Here is a 19,344-nt window from a genome sequence, read left to right as displayed (position 1 = left end):
CCACTGCAAAGAAAAAGGAGACAAAAACTATGTTGCGGCTCACCAAACGCTTTTAGAAAAGAAGAAGAGAGCAAAAGAACAATGACGGAAGTAATCACAAAGGGAAAAGATTCTAGGTGATAAGTTACTTTTTTTAAAGTCACCCGCACAGCACACAAGAACAGAGTCCATCGCCCAACTAGTGAGAGTTCAGAGAGAAACAAAAGCTGAAACAGGGAAGAGAAAAACGGTACTTTGCCTCGCCGCCCTTTGATGATGGTGATGGTGGAGAATAAATAAAAATATATAGAGGAAGACAACTCACGAACACGCCTTAGCAACATGGCGAACACAAAAGGCCGTCTAAAATAAAGGCAGCATAAACAGTACGCAAAAACACACGCATTGCTGTTTTGTCATTTGCAGCTACTCTGGGTTGTACCCTATAGATGTGACATCTTTGTACGCAGAAGGCGACACCGACGCAGCAGCAGCGGCAGCGTGCAGGCGGCGGTCGAGTTCCTCCTGCCGCAGCTCCTCTGGGTTCGTGCCGAGCGGGGGCTGATAGTTAGCATTCATCGGATCTAAGAGGTACTGACTGTCTTGCGCCGGCGACTGCGACTCTAAGGTGCCCTCGCGGTACGGCGCGTCCGTGTCGAGGTCCACGTCCGCATCTGCGCCCTCGGCGGTCAAGCTGCCTGCACCGTCGTCGTCGTCGTCGTCGACGCGACGGTCGTGGAAGGCACGCGCGGGGCTATTGGTGTGGCTGCGCTCGTAGTGCTCTCGCTCCTGCGCCTCCTGCGCCCGCTTTCGTTCGAGCTTCGCATCGCGACGTTCGTGACGGCGGATGGCGTCCGGGGCATCAGGGCCGAAGCGCTTCTCCTCCGGTAAGATGGCGGAGCGGTACACCGCCGGCAGCAGCGTCGACGGCTCCTGCTCGCCCGCACGCCTCTGCGCCGCCAGTGACTCCCGCATCGCTGCAATGCGTGCCGCAACCGGATCGGCGTAGGTGCGGTCCGCCCCTGAGTTCGCCAGAGTGGCGTCCTTCGGCACGTAGAAGCCGCGTCGCTGCCCCTCTTCGCGCGGGTCCGGGCCGGCGAGGGATGTCTTGCCAAAGCCGTAGCCCGCGTAAGGAACGCCCTGCGCATCGCAGGCCTGCCGGCCAAGACGCCACAGCTCCGACTTGGCGATGTAGTAGTTGCGCATCGCCCGGTCACGGCGGTAGGCCGCTTGCACCAATGTCGCGGCGTATTGGTCCGCCACCGTCACCGAGCTCGGCTCCATCTTGGCGAAGGAGGCCGGCAGCGCGCCAAGGGAGCGCTCTGACAGGCGCCACGCGACCTCGCTTGGCACCTGGCCGCCGGTGGTCTGCGCGTCCTGCGCCTCGTTGAAGGCCATCGCCATGACACGTCGTGCCAGCGGCATCAACACTTCGTAGTAGTAGACGCGGCCGTTGTGGTCGGGGATGTTGTACTCCCGCAGCAGCTGCATCACCGCGACGCGGTTGTGGCGGTCGCCAACGCCCAGTGGCAGACGCAGCTCCTCGAGCAGCTCCGGCAGCGCCGATGACGCCAGCCACATCGTGCCGTTGGGGTCTCGCCTCGACCAGAGCTCGCAGAAGCGGCGCAGATCATCGAGCCGGGTCACGGCGGAATGCATGCGCACGGCGGCGATGTACTTGTCAAGGATGACAGCCATGTACATGGTGCTGAGCATCAAAAAGAAGCAGATGACGATGGGGATGTAGTAGACCGGTGCCCAGTCTGTCGGTCCGCAGCGCTTGCTGGCCCGAGAGCAGTAGTCGCCGTGGTCCATGCTCGCGCGCAGCATCGTTGCCCAGTCCTGTAGCGTCGAGAGGCGGAAGACCATTATCAACGAGTTCACAAAGGTGGCGAAGTTGTTGTAGGTGCTGTCGATGTAATTGCCGCTGTAGGGTACGATGTAGCCGAGGAAGTGCAGGCCCAGAATCGCAAAGACGTACACGGCGATCATGTAGATGAAGGTGACGCTGACCAGCCCCGGGACAGAAGTCTTCAGCACCTCGTGGAAGAGCGTGAAGTGCGTCGAGAAGGGCAGACCAATGCGGAGGAGGTGGACAATGCGCCCCACGCGCAGCACACGCAGCACGTTCACGTTGAAGGGGACCTGGTGGGTGTGGGTCGTGTTGAGGCCGATCTGGATGTAGGAGAGAATGCAAATCAGGAGGTCCCAGCAGTAGGCCCAGCGCGTGAAGAAGCGGGGTCCGTGCGCGACGAGGCGGAGAATGACCTCAAGAGTGAAGAAGCCGCTGAAGACGTACTGGAAAACGTCCAAGGTAACCCGCTGCGTGTGGTTCATGTGATACCACTGCAGCGCCATCGTCACCATATTGAAGAGCAAAACGAGCCCCATAAAGCCCTCAAACCAGCGGTTCGCGACGATGAAGTGAATGAAACGGGAGAAGGGGTTGTTCATGGGCAGCAGGCGCGCCTTGGGCTTCAGACGCAGAATCATGCCCTGCATGCGCAGCCACATCTGATGCTCCACCGTCGTGCCGGCCGCGTCCTCGGTAGCGCTCTTCGCCAGCATGTAACAGTAAATGAGGGCGGAGATGAACAGCGTGAAGAGGACGAAATGCGAGAGGTAGTAGTACGCGATGAACACCAGACCCAGGTAGGGGTGGCGGTTGCGCAGCGGCGGCATCACCGGAGAGCGCGAGTCGACCGCGCTGTACATCACGTCCAACCACTCTGCGCCGGTGCTGATCTCCACCGTTGTGAGCAGGCTCTCGTAGAAGTTGCGGAAGTTGCGCTGCGCCGGCACCCACCGGTGGTTCTCCTCCAGACACTGCGTGCGGTTCACGATGGACGCGTCAGTGCAGTAGTTCATCTTGTTCATGAACATCGACACGAAGAGGATGGCCCACACAATGTAGTTCATCAGCATCAGCAAGCACACGTTGGCCAAGGTCGGGATGCTGTCCCACAGTGTGCGGGCGACGAGGGACATGCTGCTGCTGCCCCACCGCCAGTAGCGCAGCGGACCCAAAATGCGGAAGCAGCGCATCACCTTCAGGTAGCGCAGGAAGATGTCTGACTTGCCCCACGAGACGAGCGAGATAACCACGATGAAGCAGTCGAAGATATTCCACAGATGCCAGAAGTAGGCGCGGCGGAGCGGCAGAACGACCCCCATGCTGATCCACTTCAGCACCATCTCCACTGCGAAGATCACGGAGAAGATGTCGTCGAGGACGTGCAGTGCCTTGTACTTGCCGCTGTTGAAGCTGCCACCAAAGTCTCGGTTGCCGTCCGCTGGTGCGTACACGGCGAGGCAGATGGACGCGGCGTAGATGACGATTAAGCTGATCGCCTCAAACCAGATCGAGTTCGCTATCGCCGTAACGGCGCGGCGGAAGGGGTTGGAAGAGGACAGCACAAAGAAGGTGTGATCCTGCCACGTCTCCTTGTACTGCCGCTCCTGCACCTGCTCCTCCTGCTTCTTCTGGTGCGCCAGGATGTAGGCGAGGGTGGCACGGCCGACTTGCTCCTCGCCGACGTGCAGGCCGAGCAGCCACTGCTGCAGCTCCAGTGCCTCCAGCGTGCGGTCCCACGAGCGCTCCCGCTCCGGCAAGTCCATGCAGGAGAGGCTCTCTATTGTGTCGAAGAGCAGCATCCCGCAGCTCCACGCCTGTCCCAGCACAATTTCCACCATCCGCTTCGTCGGCGTCACCTCGTGGTCGGCCTGCATGCGGGCGTAGCCGATCAGTGCGTTCAGCACCAGCTGCTGCGAGCTGCGTACGGCGGCCATGTGGCAGTGCTCGGCGTGCAGCTCCTCTGGGGTGCGTTGAGCAACGCCTGGCGGTGCACGCAGTGGCATCTGCATGTGCGTGTTGCAGTCCAGGCACGTCTCAAACACGCGGCGACCATCGTCCTCGACGCGGCTGCTGTAACGCAGGCGGGGACCCGGCAGCAGCAGGTGCTCGAAGTCCGCCACGTCAAGCTCGTTCATCTCCCGCATTTCCTCCTCTTCCTCCGCGTCGCCAGCGTTGCGCTGGTCGGGGGCGGCGCCGACAACGCGCGAGTTGCCGAGCCTCGTCAAACGCGGTGCGAGGCTGATGTTAACGTTGTTGGTGCGCTCCTCCGCCAACGAGTCGGCGACGCGGCTGGCGTACGGGTCGATCACCGAGCCACGCTGGCGCGCCGGGGAGAGACTGTGGCGGCTGGCGAGTAGGGGGTTCACGATCCCACGACTGCCGTCCACGTCGTCCAGCAATTGTTGTTGCTGCTGCTGCTGCTGCGTATTTGCCGTAGCGTAGGTGGTCGCCGGGACGGCGTGGTAGTGGCGAGCAAAGCGTTGCTGGCCATGGTGCTGTGGCAGGCCGCCCTCGCTGTAGCCCATCTCCGTTGCGGGCAGGCTGGGCTGGCGGTAGAGGCGGCCGCCGATGTTCACGTACTGCAGCCCGTCCAACAGCGCGCTGTCTGGGCCGTACGCCTCCCCGTCCCGGTCGGGGTCGTAGTCCTCCGTGTACGCCCATCCGCTGCTGTCGCGACCGTACTGATCGCGGTAATAGTGGTCCTTCGCCTCGACCAGGCGCAACTGCCGGGCCATGTCCTCATTCAGAAAGTACACCTCGTCAGGTGCGACGTCGCGGCGCTCGAAGCCGCCGTGAATGTGCTTGAACGACCGCCAGACACTGTAGTCAAAGAAGGGCAGCCGGAAGAAGCGGCTGCGCTGATGGCGAGTGTGGCTGCTGCCAGACATGAAGTAGTAGTCCTCCTGTTCCTGCTGCGCCTGCCACGCGTAGGTCATCACGGCAATGAAGAAGAAGCGAAAGATGAAGGCGACGCCGACGGTGGCGATGAAGTACATGACGGTGTACCCACCTCGGACGCGCATGCCGGACCACGACATGTACAGCCACTGATCGCGGTTTACAGAGAACGCCTGGGCGACGGCGTACGCGGCGTGCGAGAAGGTCTCGAAGTTGCCACGGGTCTGATAGTCACTCGTGCCGTAATCAATCCAGCCGATACGGCTGCCGAAAAAGCTCATGCCGATCAGCAGCCACATGAACATGTACATGGAGAAGAAGACGAGCGCGTAGATCATGTCCGGGAAGCTGTGCAGCAGCACCCGTGCAACGCGGCGCAGGGGTCGCACGGGAATGACGCGAAAAAGACGAAGGAAGCGGACCCAGTTGAAGACGGCCGTCGTGTTGGCCCTGCTGAAGCCGAGTTGGAAGAGCGAGATGACCATGAACGTTGCTTCAACGACGATGAGGGGATCGGTGAAGAACGGACCTGGGCCGAGGGCGAGCAGGCGGATCAGCAGCTCCAGCATAAAGAGCACCGAGAAGCACACACCAGCCACAAAGGTGCCCATCTCCCAGTAGTCCGGCATCGTGTCAAAGCGTGAAGCGTTGAAGACGGCGTTGGCGACGATGAAGAAGTACCAAATGTAATTGAACACGGTGATGGGCGCGTTTTCGCGGATGTTGCGCGCCATGCGGATCGGCGACATGCCACCCGCCACCAGACCCTCGCGTCGCATCCACCGTTTCTCCGTGTGCCCGTCGGGGCCGGCCTGCTCCTCCTCGTCCTCGTCCTCGTCGATGAGGTGGGCCATTCCCATGCGGCGCAGCTCCTCGTGCTCCTCGCGGCGCTCCTGTGCACGGCGCTGCCGCAGCAGACGCAGCGCTTCGTCTTCGTACCGGTTCGTGTACGCCAGAGGCGAGAGGCCGTAGCGGAACTGCATCATTCGGTGCTCCCACAGGTACTGCGAGATGATGCGGGGGTAGCCCTCGGTGAACATGTGGACGATGTTGCGGATGATGTTCACCTTGTCGACGAACGTCTTGGCCTCCTTGAAGTCGCCACCCTCCGGGTCGTTGATGACGATCTCCACCTGGTCCGGCCGGTTCGCCGACTCCGGCTGCTGCACCATCGAGGCGTGGAGGCCCCTGACCGAGCCGCGGCCGCTCATGCTGGAGGTGCGAGACATGGCACCACGAACGGACATGGAACGTCGGTGCGGCACCACACCGGCCGTCTCGCGTGCCATCAGCACGCTCTGCGCGCGCTTGTCCGATCCCAGCGGAGGGCGTGCGCTGCTTGCCGCTCGGCTGCTCCCTCGGGTCATGGCAGCACCCTCCCCTGACTCCCCGTTACTGTTGTTGAGGATCCCGCTGCCGTTGTTCCCGTTCGCGCGCGAGCCGGCGGTGGAGTTGTACATGTCGTTCTTGGCCGAGCTGCCGTTGTTTGTGTAGGGGTCCAAGAAGCGCAGCTGCTCCGCCTGCACCTCCTGCCGCACCGCAAACGGAAGGTCTGACTGGTGGGAGGCACCGATGGCGAAGGCGGCGGGGTGGTGCTGCACGGCGCCCACGTGGCCGCCCAATGCGAAGTCATCGCGCCCTTTTGCTGCTTGCGGAGACGCACCGCGGGCGGCGAGGGCGTGACGTTGGGCGTTGTCCGCCGTGCTGCTGGTGCGGCGGCGGCGACGCCCGTTTGCACCGCCGTCCTGGCCCTCCCCCATGATCAAATCGCCCAGGGTAGCTTCCTGCAGCCGGCGCCGGCGCTCTGCGGCCTCGGCGACGTCGCGCTGGCGAGTAAGCGCCAGCTGGAGCTGCAGTCGCTGTTCATCCGTCCACGGCGTGGATTGGATATCGCGACGGTGGTCCTTCTTGCTGCGCGGCTTCTTGCGGGTCTTCTCGATGGAGCTGCTGCTCGGCATATCATCGTCCGTCAGCTTCTGCTCCCTGCTGCGCCGACGCCGGTAGGTCGGATAATGGGAGACGTGGCCGTCCTCGTCGCGTGCCACGTAGTCGTGCAGGCGCACCATGGCTGACATGCGCTGGCGCTGCTCCGTCAGCATGTGCTCAAAGAAGTCTAGCTGCTTCAGGACGAAGAGACGACTCGTCTTCTCCAACTTTTCCAGAAAGACACCGAGGTAGAGGGAGGGAACAATCCAGGTGCAGATGAGAATCGTGAAGGCGTAATACAAGAACGCCATCACCGCCACTCCGTCGTTCGTCTCCAGCATCAGGCCGCTCCAGTCCTGGAAGGTCATGATCTGAAAGACGGACAGCATCGCGTGGCCGATGTCGTCGAAGCTGCGGAAGTCGTAATGCGGATTGGGGAAGGCGTCGACCTGGCAGGTGAAGAACTCCCCGCAATGGTGGCCCCAGTAGAACCAGTACTGGCCGGTGGAGACGCTGCGGCACACCTGCGTCGTCACCGCCGCCGTGAGCGTGTTGACGCAGCGGTTGTGCAGCGTCCCGACGAACAGCTGTAGCCCGAGGAGACCAAAGAAGAAGATGAAGTACACGAGTACGATGGTCACCTGGATCAGCCGGTTCGTGGAACGGAGGAGAGACTTGGACAACAGCTTCATGCGCACGGGAACAGGCACGTAGGAGAAGCACTTGATGGTGCGGATCAGCCGCCATGCCGTGAAGTTCCACGTGTACTGCCACCACGTGCACTCTAGGATCATCATCACAAGGCACGCCGTGTCAAGCCAGTGCCACGGCGAGCGGAAAAAGGCGCGCTTGTGTGCAATGAAGCCGCTCGCAAAGAGCCGTGCAATCATCTCGAACCCGAGCAGGCATGTGTAGAAGACATCGGCCCACAGCATGTGGTCCGGCCTGCTCATCTGGCTCCGCGGCGCGGTGTATCGTCCCCATGTCGCCTGAAAAATGGCGTAGCCGAGAATGATGAGGAGGATAAACATCTCCATCAGCCAGTGGTGCATGACGTTGTACACCACCACGCGTGGGGTCCAGCGGGCGGGGAAGATGAAAAAGGAGCTGTACTGCAGGGCAATGTCGCGCTTGTGGATTTGGTAGAGCCACGAGGTGCGCGTCTCGTCATCCCACGCGGTGTCCTCCGGCACGCGGCCGTTGGTCAGCGCGCGCAGCTGCAAGGTGTTGTGCACCGACACCACTGCCCGCTGCCGCAGTGGATCGTTGCGCAGACGCTGCGGATCGCACTCAATCACCGTGTCACTAGAGGAAAAGAACGAGTCATCGTCCGTGTACTCGGCGAACTGCTCCAGCAGCACCTCGTTGTCGTTGCGCGGCTGCCCGTCATCAGCGCGGTCGGCATCGGCAGGGTTGTACTCGACGAAGAACTTCTCAATCGGCTGGGTGTGGGTGAGTGGGAGTTCAAGAAGCTCCTCCACGTGGTCGCCGCCACGCTTGCTGTCCCCGCTTGAGACGCCATCATTGCCGCTGTCGCTGCGATCGCGCGAGGGGGCCGCCTTACGTGACGCCGCACGGCTGCCCTTGGCGGATGCTGCGCGGCTTCGCGGTTGTTGCTGCTGTTGGGAAGTACTGGTGGGTTGCGAAGACTGTCGGAGAGTGGTGCTGTCGCCCACACCACCCTGGTTCTGGTGGTGCGTGGTCAACGGCCGGCGTGCGGCGGAGTTCATCGTGGAGTTCACTCCGGCCCCGTCGGGGGTGTTGCTGCGGGGCATCGCAGGTCGGCTGTGGGAGGACGACGCACGACTCGTGTACGTGTTCGGCTGCAGCGCCGAGGCGTCGTTGTGGCGGCTGACGCTCTGCGGTGGTGGTGTGCTGGCGGAGTCGGCGCCTGCGATCGCGGAGCCACGCTGCACGGGTGGGAGCGGCGGGGGGAGGGCGGGGCGGGGGTACACGCCTTGGATGGTGCCGTTCAGCGGGACTACGCCGTCGTCTGCAGCTGTTGCTGTCTCTGCTGCCGTCTCAGCGCGGTTCGGCGACGCGGCTCCGATGCTGGGTGTTAACACGTGTCCATTGGTTCTATTGCCGTTGCTGTTGCCTAGCTGCCCCCGACTGTGATTGGGCGAGCTCATGGTTGGAAGTGTTGCTGCTTAAAAAAGAATCGTCTTCGTTGCAAAAAAAAAAGGCTGGTAAAGGGACAAACAGCGTTACACCAAAAAGAAAAAAGAAAAGACACGATGTGTTCGATTTGTCAACAGAGAGAGAGAGAACTGTTTTCAACAAAAAAGGCTCTCCCCCTTCACGCCGTCGGGGTACAGGTGACGGCTGACTGCAGACGATGCTATAACTTCTCTGTATCGGTGTAGTCCAGCTTGTCAACACCACACGTCGCGCAGAGACGCACGCACAGAACAAGTGGAAAATCTAGCGAAAGAGAAAGATTGGAAAGAAAAGAATATCTTTGAAGCAACAGAATTGGAAAGCAAGTTGTAAGTACTCTGAGAAACAAAGAAGAAAAAAAAGCGTGCACTGTGTCTTTGCGTGTTTGTGATATGGCAGAATGAATGTCTCTGCGCGGTTGCTTGACGGTTTCCTTTGCTTTTATTGTATATGGAGTGTACAATGGAGACAGCGTGACTGCGGTTCACTCTATTAAGCAGACGCTTCAGGCGGTCTGACGCTAAAACAGTTGGCGGGGTCTTCTTCAACAACAGACACCAGCACATACACTCGCTCACACAAGTAAGCGGTAAAGTGGCTGCTAGCTCTTTACGAACTCAATACAGAAGCAAGGAAGTACGGAACTGGGAGACGGATGCAATCTGGATTGTTTCAAAAAGAAAGAGAGAAAATATACTACGCTAACGCCGACGGCTATTCGGCAAAAGTTGAGGGAAAAAAAAACTCTTGCGTCGACTCTACTTTATCTTACTCTCCCGTTCTAACTGTGTGTTGCACGGCAGCGGTAATAACACGGGACATGAGAAAAACAAAAAGCGACCGAAGAAGAGGAAGAGGTAAAGAAAACGGGAGGACAGTTTTGGTGGAGGAAGTGCTGAAGAAAGGTGCAGTGAAGATCGTCAGCATCATTGCAAAAAGGAAGAGAATCACGACGGTGACTGCCGTTAATCACCCCTGCGCGCCGTGCGGTGCATCCCAAACGCGCTGCTTCAGTAACGAGGAGAAAAAACCTTAGTAGTTGGCCTTTCATCATGGCAACCTACTACAAGCACAGTCTCCTTAGAAATCTTTATATTTCCTCCTCCTCCTTTTTTTAATTGTTTATGGTCAACTAGCTTCCATAAATCCTACGATTTGGTGATGAGGATGACGCATCAATGCTTGAGCGCTCTTTGTCATCTGTTGATATAAATTTGTTGTACAGATGTTGTTGCACACGACTTAGAAAGGCATCTCAAGTGCACACACTCCGCCTAGCAGGACAAACACAGAAGCAACATATATATATATTTAAAAAGCACGTGCCAGTTTTCTCTTTTTCCTGCACGTAACGTGGAGTCAAGGACAACACGTGCAGCTCTCAGAGATCCAGCTTACGCTTCATTTCAGCTTGCACATCCGCAAACTGGCTGTTGGCCTGCTGACGCTCACTCATTGGCCCACTTCGCGGACCACCCAGCTGAAACTGGCGGTGCGGCTGAGCTGCTCGCGGCCCGGGGCCCATCACTTCCTCTGCACTTCCTTGATGTGTCGTCATCTGTTGCAGCGCCTGCTGACGTTGCAGAATCAGTCGCTCCAGCTCAGTCATTGCCGCCGGGTCGTAGCGTGTTTCAAGGTACTCCATTAAGCCTTGAATACGCGCCAGCTGGGCCGCAGAGGCGATGTGTGGGGACGGCACGTTGGACAGAGACGGCGGTGCAAATGACGGTGATATGGAGTCAACGAAGAGGTCGTCCGTCCCTGCTTTGCTGCTCTTGTTGGCGGACGACAAGGAAGCAGGGGATATAGTTGTTGGCTGACCACCGAACAGGTCGTCCAGCGTCGTCGATGTAGCGTTTGCAGAGGAAGTTGGCGGTGCTGCCGTCGCCGGGGGAGAGAGGCCCAGCAGATTGTCTAAATCGCAGTCTGTTTTGTTCACATTGACATGCTGCTGCTGGGTTCGTTGTTGTGCGGCGGTTGTTCCAGCTGCTGTTGCCGTGGCCATGTTGCCACTGCTATTACCACCGCAGTGGCGCAACACCTGAATAGAGCCAGCACCGCCACCTCCGTTCACTGCACTCTCTCCGGTTCGCCGCTCACCAGAACCCGCAACGGGCATCTCCGCAGCGACTGTCGCAACTCGGTTGGTGCGCCGCTGCGGCCGACCCGTGTCGTCGCCGCCGAAGCTAATTCGGTTTGTATCGCTGGGTGGGTCGAGCGCATCACCCGGTGGATCGCCGCGGCGGAGACTGCTGGAGCCGCCAGGCCGAATCGTCATCCCCTCGAAGGTGCTGTCGTGCCCACCAGCACTCCGCAAAGCTGTCTGGGGCAGCGAAGAGGCTGCCGACGGATTTGGAGACGACGACGACGACGATGGTGCCGCAGCGGGTGGGGTGCTGCCGCCCAGCAGATCCTCAAAGTGACTTCGCTGCGGAGCAGACGCTTCAGTAGGCGCCGCATTCGGCACGATGCCTCGATCCTTTATTGAAGGTGCAGTAGGAGCTGCAGAAATTGGCACGGCTGGAATGTTCAACAGCTGCGCAACCCTTCCCGCCTTCTCCTTCAGACTGGCCTGCACAACGCTGCAATTCGCCTGGACAAGGTGCGGCTGACGTGCGTAGAAGTCCGCCACGCCGTCATGAATGGCAGCGGAGGAACCACGCAGCACCGCTTCCAACGAGGCCAACGCGTTGCGTCGCTCCTGCCACGGTTTCTCCTTCACAAGATGCACGCCGAGCGCAGAGGCGAGTTGTACGCCGTACGCTCCCAAAGACGCATCCGCCTGCTCCCGCGCATCTGCGGACTCGCCCATGACGCGCAGAAGGCGCGAGAGGTCGACACGTGATGGGACCTGCTTCAGACAGGCAAAGGAGTGGATGAGCTCCTCCGCCGCGTCGTGGGAGGCATTCGACTGCGGCGCAGGTGAGGAAGGTCCAGAGGGGAGCGACACGGCACTCCCGCCGCGTGTTTGCGGATGCGACCGCGGGGGAGAGGATGAGGCGGACGAGGCGCGCTGATCATCCAGGACAGGCGTCATCGACGGCGGTCGCGTTGAAAGGTGCTCGACAGCTTCACCCATACGCATCGGCACGCTGACGCCCACCGGCTGATAACTTCCCACTTCGTCCACGCCGCGTCCCCCGCCAAGGTGCCCCGCAACGCCCTCCTGCCGCGTCGTCGCACGCGCAGCCTGCCCAAATTGGTCTCCGTAGAGGCGCTCCTGCTTGCCCTTCAATATTTCAAATTGCGTGATTAAACTCATGCCCGACTTTGCCGTCGAGGCGAGTTGCTGCAGCAGTGTTTTACTCGGCTTGTCCGCCGTCGAGGCAGCGCGCGAGGAGCCGAGGGCCGCCACTTCGCGCCGATGCGCCGCCCACCTATTCTCTGACGGCATCTCGCCGATGTGCGACGACGGGGCGTCAAAGGACGACGACGGTCCGCCCACCTGCGGTGGTGGATCACGAAGAAAACTGTTACCACCGCATGGACTTGAGGTAGAAAAGCTCGGCAGGACAGGTTCGGTGCCGCTGCCGCTGCCCCACGTGCCCTTCACGGCTTTCTGCTCGACAGCTGAATTGCCGGCGCCACTCCAGTCGCCGTTCGCACCTCCGCTTAACGTTGTCGGACCCATCGAGGCTGCCGTGCGCGTTTGAAAGATCGCCTCGAGAGCAGCCTGCGCTTCGCATCGCACCTTCTCATTCCAGCTGTCGGCGTACTTGACATCAAGCGGCCCACGGTACGTGGTGAAGTCCTTTACGACGTTGGCGTACTTGCTCAGCTGCAACTCCTTCTGAAATCCTTCTTGGCCGGTCTCGCACAGCACCTTGATGAGGTGGAGAGCCTTGTAGAGCACAAAGGCGCTGTTTTTGTTCTGTAGCTTGTCGAAGAGCGCCTTGATGAGCTGCAGCTGTGTGGCGTAATCCAAGTAGGTCCAGCTGGCCATATCCCGGTAAAGGTACCCCGGCGTCGGGGCCTCGCTGTCCGCCACGGCCTTCTTGAAGTCGGACTTGTTCATACCGGAATCCGTTGCGTCGGTGTGTATGTTTTACTCTACAAAAAAAAGATGCGGGACTACGACTCGTGCTTCGTTGATGGCTGTTGTACACACCAACGAAAAGAGTCGATGACACCTTCTTCCGTCGGTGGAAAGCGTGCTACTCCCTATCCGCCGCCAGGCCAGAAAGGGTGGAAACAGAGGAAGTCAAGCAATTCTTCTCGGAAAGAACAAAATGGGGAAAAAAAGAGAGGTAGAAAGGCCTACAAGCCGCTGCACGGGGATGAAATATAACAACCATTTGCTGACACCTGCGCTTCTGCTCGTTAGCCTATCTCGAAGGTGAAGACCCCCGAAAAGAGAAGCGCCTTCAGGTAAAGCGCAGCACATATTCTTCCTCCAGCAAACAGATAGAATTTCCGGTTCTCTTAAAGAAAAACACGACGAAGTGAACGATTGTGTACTCCTTTTTTTTACCTTTTTGCAGAGCGGTGTCGCATGGAGTGCCTTGCCTTTCCGTACACTCCGTTAGGCTATTTGGTGTTCTATGAAGCGGCCCAAATAAGAAGGGCCGAAAAGATATATCAACTGCGCCAAGAGAAGTATCTATGCATGAAAACTAAACGAAAAAAATCATGAACACAGTGAAGGGGCGTTGACGTGCGCCGAAAACACACGCATTTGGCATCGCAAACAAAAGTACACCGATAAAGAAATGGCGGCATAGCCAAATCACCATACCTCTTGCAAAGAATCAAGAAGACCCACCGTGCTTGTGAGAGCTCCCTTCTCTGAAGAGCAGCAGGAAGAAACACGGAGCACCAGACTTTAGATGACGGCGTCCGATTTACTCGTCCTTCGCTCTACTCGCTCTTCAGCTCCGCCGCATTCTCCGTTTTTGTGGCACCCCCTGATGAAATACGCGATGTCAGAAGCTCAATGGCGCGCTTCAGCTCCGCTACACCGGCGTCGCTTCGTTCCGCCTGCTCCTTACTCGCCGCCTGCAGCGCCTTCATGTGCTCCTCCTGCTGTGTCTGCTGTTGCTGCATGTACCCTACCAGGGCCGCGACAGCGTCTTCTAAGTTTGCGACGCGCTCCTCCAAGATGCGCTCTCGCTGCTCTCGGTGGTGGGCACGCTCCTGCGCCTGCAGCTGCTCCTGCTCGCGCTCCTCCCCTGCCACACGGTCGGCATCGGCGGCCTTCAAAGCACGTACGTGGGCACTTGAGGTCTCGCTGCTGCTACGTGCTGCCCCGTTGGCTGTTGCACTCCTCCGTGCCGCAACATCAGCCGTGGATCCTGATTCGGCCTGAGCCGGGGAGGACGGAGCGCCGAGATGACTGTAGCGCTGCTCGCACCGTTCGAAGCTGCGTTCCCTCTCGCTGTTGACTGAGGTGTCGGCGTTTTGGCGCACCGCGGAGTCGTCGACCGGCGGCGCGACGAACTCTCCTGACAGCAACGCATTGGTTGACGGTGGGGCGAGGGGGATCGGCGGTCGACGAGACTGGGCGGCAGCTGGGCGATCCGCACTCGTGCTCCGTGTGACAAGGCGACTGGGAGAGGTCGCCTCTGGTTTGCGTTTGGTGTCACCCGCCTTCGCTGAGCGGGCGGGAGTGCTCGATCTCGAGGTCGTGTGATCGGCGACCACGTGCGGGGGAGAAGAAGGTGCAGCAACGCGTCCCTCCGAGGAGCAAACGGACATGGAGGTGGAGGAGGCGGTGGCCGTTGCCGGCACCAGCGCCCGTGCAGCACAACACGCCGCGAGCCCACTGCGCCATATGAGCACCGTCTTGTCCGCTCCACCACCCGTCACAAACCACGCCCCGTCGTCCGAGAAGCACGACGCCGCTACCGGTCCATCGTGTGCCTGCACGGTACAGTAGAGATGGCCCTCCTTCACATCCCACAGCTTCGTCGTGCCGTCGTCGCCGGAGGAGAGCAGCCACCCGCCGTTGGGGGCGAAGTCGACGCCTCTCGTGCCCACACAGCCGGCGTCCATGTGCGCTGCAGAGTAGTGCTGGAGAAGACTGTACGACCCACCGCCGTCCGCACCACTCGCACCAGGCGCGGAGGAGGAGGAGCGACGCAGGTCGAACAAATTAATGTCGCCCGCCTCATCGCCGCTGGCCAGCACGTAGCCGTCGGGGTGGAAGCTGAGCGAGTTCACGCCGCCCCCACGGCCGTAGATGACGTGTGCGGCGTCGCGGCTGCGCGTGTCCCACACAAACACCACGCCGTCATCGCCGCCGCTCGCCACGTAGTGCACGAGGTGCGACGACGCGACGGCACGCGGCACCGCTAACGCCGTCACGCGAGTGGTGTGGCCACACGCCGAGTACTCCGTCACAGGAGAGGCAGAGAAGCCGCCAGCAAAGCGGTTCGTCATGCGTTTTGCCCGCGAGTGGGCGGAGGAGAGCATTGCGAGATCCCACGATTTGACAGCCTTGTCATCGCCGATGGTGTACAGTCGATCGGAGCCGTCCTTGGCGAAGGCGACGGCGCGAGTGGCACCCGTGTGCGCCCGCCACGCACACGCGCAGTTCTTTGCCCTGCCGTCCGGATACGCGCTGTAAACCGCCACGGAGCGCCGCTCGTCGGGGGACCAGACGCGGACGTAGCCGTCCTGCCCCCCACTCGCAAAGAGATGCGGGTGCGAGCTGTACGAAACGGAGAGGACAGGTCCGCGGTGACCCGTAAAGCGCACCGCGCGGGCGGTGGCGGCTGTGTCCCAGCTAATTACCGCCCCGTCCATTCCACCGGAGATGACCTTGGGGGTGACGACGGTGGAGGACGGCGCGGGCTGGAAGGCGACACTCCGCACGCCGTGATGATGGCCTCGCAGCGTCATGCCCAGCGTGGGCTGAAACGGAGCCGCCGCATCAGCGTTACAATACATGTTCGCCTTTTGTCTAATGAAAGCTGTGTGTTGTTTTGCTGTGTTTGGTGGTGCTGCAAATTTTCGCCAAAGAAGACGTCACACTTTTTTCCCAAATTGTTGTCTTTCGAAATAGCACTCGAATGGAAGTAGTGTTAGTGGAGCCTAACGTGAGAAAAACATGAAGGGGGCAGCAACTACTTGCCGGCCGCATACCTGCTCAAAGCTAGGTGCTTCGTTTTGCAATAAAGGACGATCCTTCAGGTATAAGACAACGCGAATCAAGATGGAGATGAAGTGTTGTGAAGCAGTTTAGTTCGAAGGCGGGAATACACACGGAGATCACGAACAAATAAACAAGCAAAAACCGCCTAAGGGCAAGTTCATGCGAGTCCATCAGTCTGCTGCGACTGCGAGTGGCAGCATCATCACGTTGCATCACGCGTGTGCCTTCAGCTTCACCAAAAACAAAAAAGACTTCGCAAGTTTATTCGTTGTAGCTTCGTGTCTATTCTCGATGCTCCACCGCTGCTGGGAAGACAACACCTCTTGCAACGGCTTCCCCATTGGTTTTTCTTTTCTTTTCCTTTTTAGATGCGGGTGTACAAAGGAACATATTTATATATATTATTTATCATACTCCCTGATAATATATATGGCGAGAGAGTTGGAACGACGATATAAGACGATACAGAGAAAGGTAGTCCGATGAAAGAAAAGGCTCTTGCAACGAAGAGGGACACCGCCAAATTGTCCACCTCCAGTTTGGGTCTTTAGAAGAATCGAGTGAGGAACGGCTCGCTTGAGTCTTTCAGCAAAAAGAGGGGGGAAAGGAAGGAAAAGCTCAAGCAGCCCCCTCTCCTTTTCCGTAAGGAAACAATAACACTCGAGTTGGGTTTGTTGACGTTCAATAGAAACACGGAGAGTCTTTTTGTTTTCCTTTCCTTCCTACGGAGAGGAAGAGGAGGAGGAGAGAACGCGCCAAATGATTTCTGAATAATTTTAAAAAAAAAGGGAAGTTATGCATTCAACGAATGGCGATGATAGCGATTGCCCCTCTTTCTCTCTCCCTCTCTCTTTGTGTGTTGTTGTCCAAGGCGTGAGCAACGCAGCTTCTACCGGACGCACGAGCCAGCTGTGAGACTCCAGCCTGCGCGTCACGAAAGGAGAAGAAAACGACATGAGAGAGAATAAGAAGCACCTCCCTACGAGTCCGCTTCACCGTATCTGCTGCATTCGTCAGGGGGGGGATGTTAGAGCGTCGTGGCGTTAAACGAACACACACACACGCCAAACAGGAAGTGTGCTCCACAACGAAACGAAAGAAGACAACGATGAACGTAGGCGTCGCCTACAAAACACTCAAAAAGAAAAATATAAATTCTGAGATACAATTAACTTCAACGCACGCTGCCTTCTTCCCGTCCACCATGATCATCCGCCCCACTTTGCGGATGACGAAAAGGCGATTAAGAGAAAAGGGCATGTTGATCCCTCTTCCTTCGTCGGCTGAAGTTGAAAATTATTTTGTTATTATTAGCGGATTTCCTCTCTCCTACAGCAATTTCCGCAGTGGGTGTTCCTCCTCCCCCCCCCCCCTGCCGCGCTGAGAGAACCCGGATGGGAAACAGAAGAAAAAACAAACGAAGGAAAGAGTTCTTCTTCTCATGAAGAAAGAGAGAGAAGGTGTAAGGGCAAAAAATTATGCGCGGCGTGCGTATGACGGCAGAGAAGAAGAAGGAGAAACAAAAACGCTCGTTGATGCGAACAAGAGGTGAGATGAAACTGCGTGAACTGCTCGACAACGCTCACAATCCACCATTTCTTACTCTTATTGCTTTCGACCGATTTGAATATCGTTTGCTTTTTCCCCTTCCCCTCCTTTCCTTATCTCGCGGAAGAGAAAGTAGAACATTTTCCACCATGACAAGCCCCCCAAAACGTATACAACAGCACTATCATCGCAGAGAAGGTTCGATAACAGTAAAAACAACACATTTAGATAGAACAGTGAGATGATGCCGCCGTGTGAATATCTGACGTCACACACAGAATCAAAAAAAAAGGTGTAAGAGAGACAACCAAAAACTCAAAGCAAAGAAGACTACGAACTCCGTCCCACCGGCGCAACCGACGTGCGAGTTGCACAGTCGAGTTTATCGATGTCGGAAAATTCATATCGTAAACCACCCTAAAGAGCAAACCGTTATTGTTGAGAACAATGCGTCTCCATAGGGCAACTTCTGAAAAGCGAGAACAGGCATCGGTGTATCAGCAGCAGAGCATTTAACCACCGAGCTAAAAAAAAAGCACCTGCACCACAGGATTTAGAAGAAAAAAACTGCGCAATGATAATCACAGCGCAGAGACAAACTCCACTTCCTGAAGCCCTATTCCATTGATGCGGCCCCTCTCAGCGGCACCACGAGAACAACGCTGCAGCGAAACACAAAGAGAGAGAGAGAAAGAGAGAAAACACCACGAAAGGCATGAAGGCGAAAAGGATGAACCTTGCTGCAGTGACGTTGACATCGCTTCAGCACGTTCGCTCCCTAAACCCCAAAAAAAAAACGAGGTCAGGCGGATCTGGGACGATAACAAAAATAGATCAAAAATAGAATCGTTTTCCATCATGAAGAATTGCCTTCACAAGGCAGAAAACAGTAAAAGGGGGAAAGAAGCAATAGAAGTAGGAAGGTGAAACCACGACCACCGCGGATGCTCATGGAACAGCGAATACCGATTTCAAAAAAAGTACACTAAACACTTGAGGTGAGACACAAGGAGAAATATTGAAAAGAAAAAAGAACGGAGGGAAGCGACAGTAGAAGAATAATAAAAAGCTAACAGCACTCTCGCGTCTTCGAAAAAGAGAAGAGAAAAAGGACTCGTTCATTGATTGAAAAACAAAACAAATGAACTTCACAAGTACTTTTGTACTTCGGTTCTCCGTTGTGCTTCACCCACGGATGAGGAGCCTTCAAAAGTCAGCAAAAGGGGGAAACGGTTGTCCACTTTGGCAAAAATCGTAAACAAATCAGCTCCCACACAACCATCAGAGGTGGCAACAACGGGTCTGCGCCACTTTTCTTTTAATTTCCTGTTTCTACGCGTCACCAGAAAATATTTTCTTTAACTTCCTCATCATTCTGCTCTTTCATTCTTTTAACACCAACGAAGCAAAAAAAAAAAATGATAAATAAACTAGAAAAAATATTCCAGTGATGCGTAGAGAGAGGAAAGTAAAAAAAAAGTGGCGCAGACAAAGACCTACAAATTTCTGAGAAAAACAGCATTAAGGACTGCGAATAGTACCCGCGGATGCTCATGGAACAGCGAATACCTATTTCAAAAAAAAAAAGGGGCCGGTATCCGTGCAACGCACCGACTGACGCTCGAGGCACGATACCGAGAAGCCCAACCACTAAAAAAGGCAGAATGCCGCTATGAGCTGCATTCGACCATCCACTCGAACAGCTATGAATTTAGAGTAAAAAATGAAACAAAGAAGTACGTGCAACGCGGCCTTCGATAATCCTTCCTGCTCATCGGTGGCGACCGTTGGTTGAGTGTTACGCACTTTCCTCCCTCGTGTGTTGCACTTCGTTTACTTGGCGACAACTTGAAAGGAGCTGACGGGTCCAAGTGGGTTGATGCCG

The 19,344-nt window shown here is 57.4% G+C and overlaps 3 protein-coding genes across 4 annotated transcripts; all 3 read right to left on the bottom strand.

Annotated features, from left to right (window-relative positions):
• Positions 1-405: 405 nt before the first annotated feature.
• On the bottom strand, positions 406-9,605 carry ABB37_03212 (putative mitochondrial calcium channel protein, putative,ion transporter; the record flags this gene model as incomplete). The annotated part of the gene is made up of 1 exon (XM_015800477.1): positions 406-9,605. Exon 1 carries the CDS (start codon positions 8,788-8,790, stop codon positions 406-408), a length of 8,385 nt encoding a protein of 2,794 aa, XP_015660484.1. The 5' UTR covers positions 8,791-9,605.
• Positions 9,606-10,199: 594 nt separating this feature from the next.
• Positions 10,200-13,031, bottom strand: ABB37_03211 (hypothetical protein; the record flags this gene model as incomplete). The annotated part of the gene is made up of 1 exon (XM_015800476.1): positions 10,200-13,031. The coding sequence occupies exon 1, from the start codon at positions 12,831-12,833 to the stop codon at positions 10,200-10,202; it is 2,634 nt and encodes an 877-aa protein (XP_015660483.1). The 5' UTR covers positions 12,834-13,031.
• Positions 13,032-13,675: 644 nt separating this feature from the next.
• On the bottom strand, positions 13,676-15,945 carry ABB37_03210 (hypothetical protein; the record flags this gene model as incomplete). Of its 2 annotated transcripts, none has more annotated exons than XM_015800474.1 (1): positions 13,676-15,945. In XM_015800474.1, the coding sequence occupies exon 1, from the start codon at positions 15,704-15,706 to the stop codon at positions 13,676-13,678; it is 2,031 nt and encodes a 676-aa protein (XP_015660481.1). In that variant the 5' UTR covers positions 15,707-15,945. The 2 variants fall into 2 exon arrangements, with proteins under 2 accessions (XP_015660481.1, XP_015660482.1); XM_015800475.1 differs by having other exon boundaries at positions 13,676-15,920.
• Between the last annotated feature and the right edge of the window lie 3,399 nt (positions 15,946-19,344).

Source organism: Leptomonas pyrrhocoris (genome assembly GCF_001293395.1).
Source record: "Leptomonas pyrrhocoris isolate H10 chromosome Unknown, whole genome shotgun sequence".
NCBI lineage: Eukaryota > Euglenozoa > Kinetoplastea > Trypanosomatida > Trypanosomatidae > Leptomonas > Leptomonas pyrrhocoris.
The sequence above is the reverse complement of the archived record's forward strand: the minus strand, read 5'-3'. Positions and strand labels throughout refer to the sequence as shown.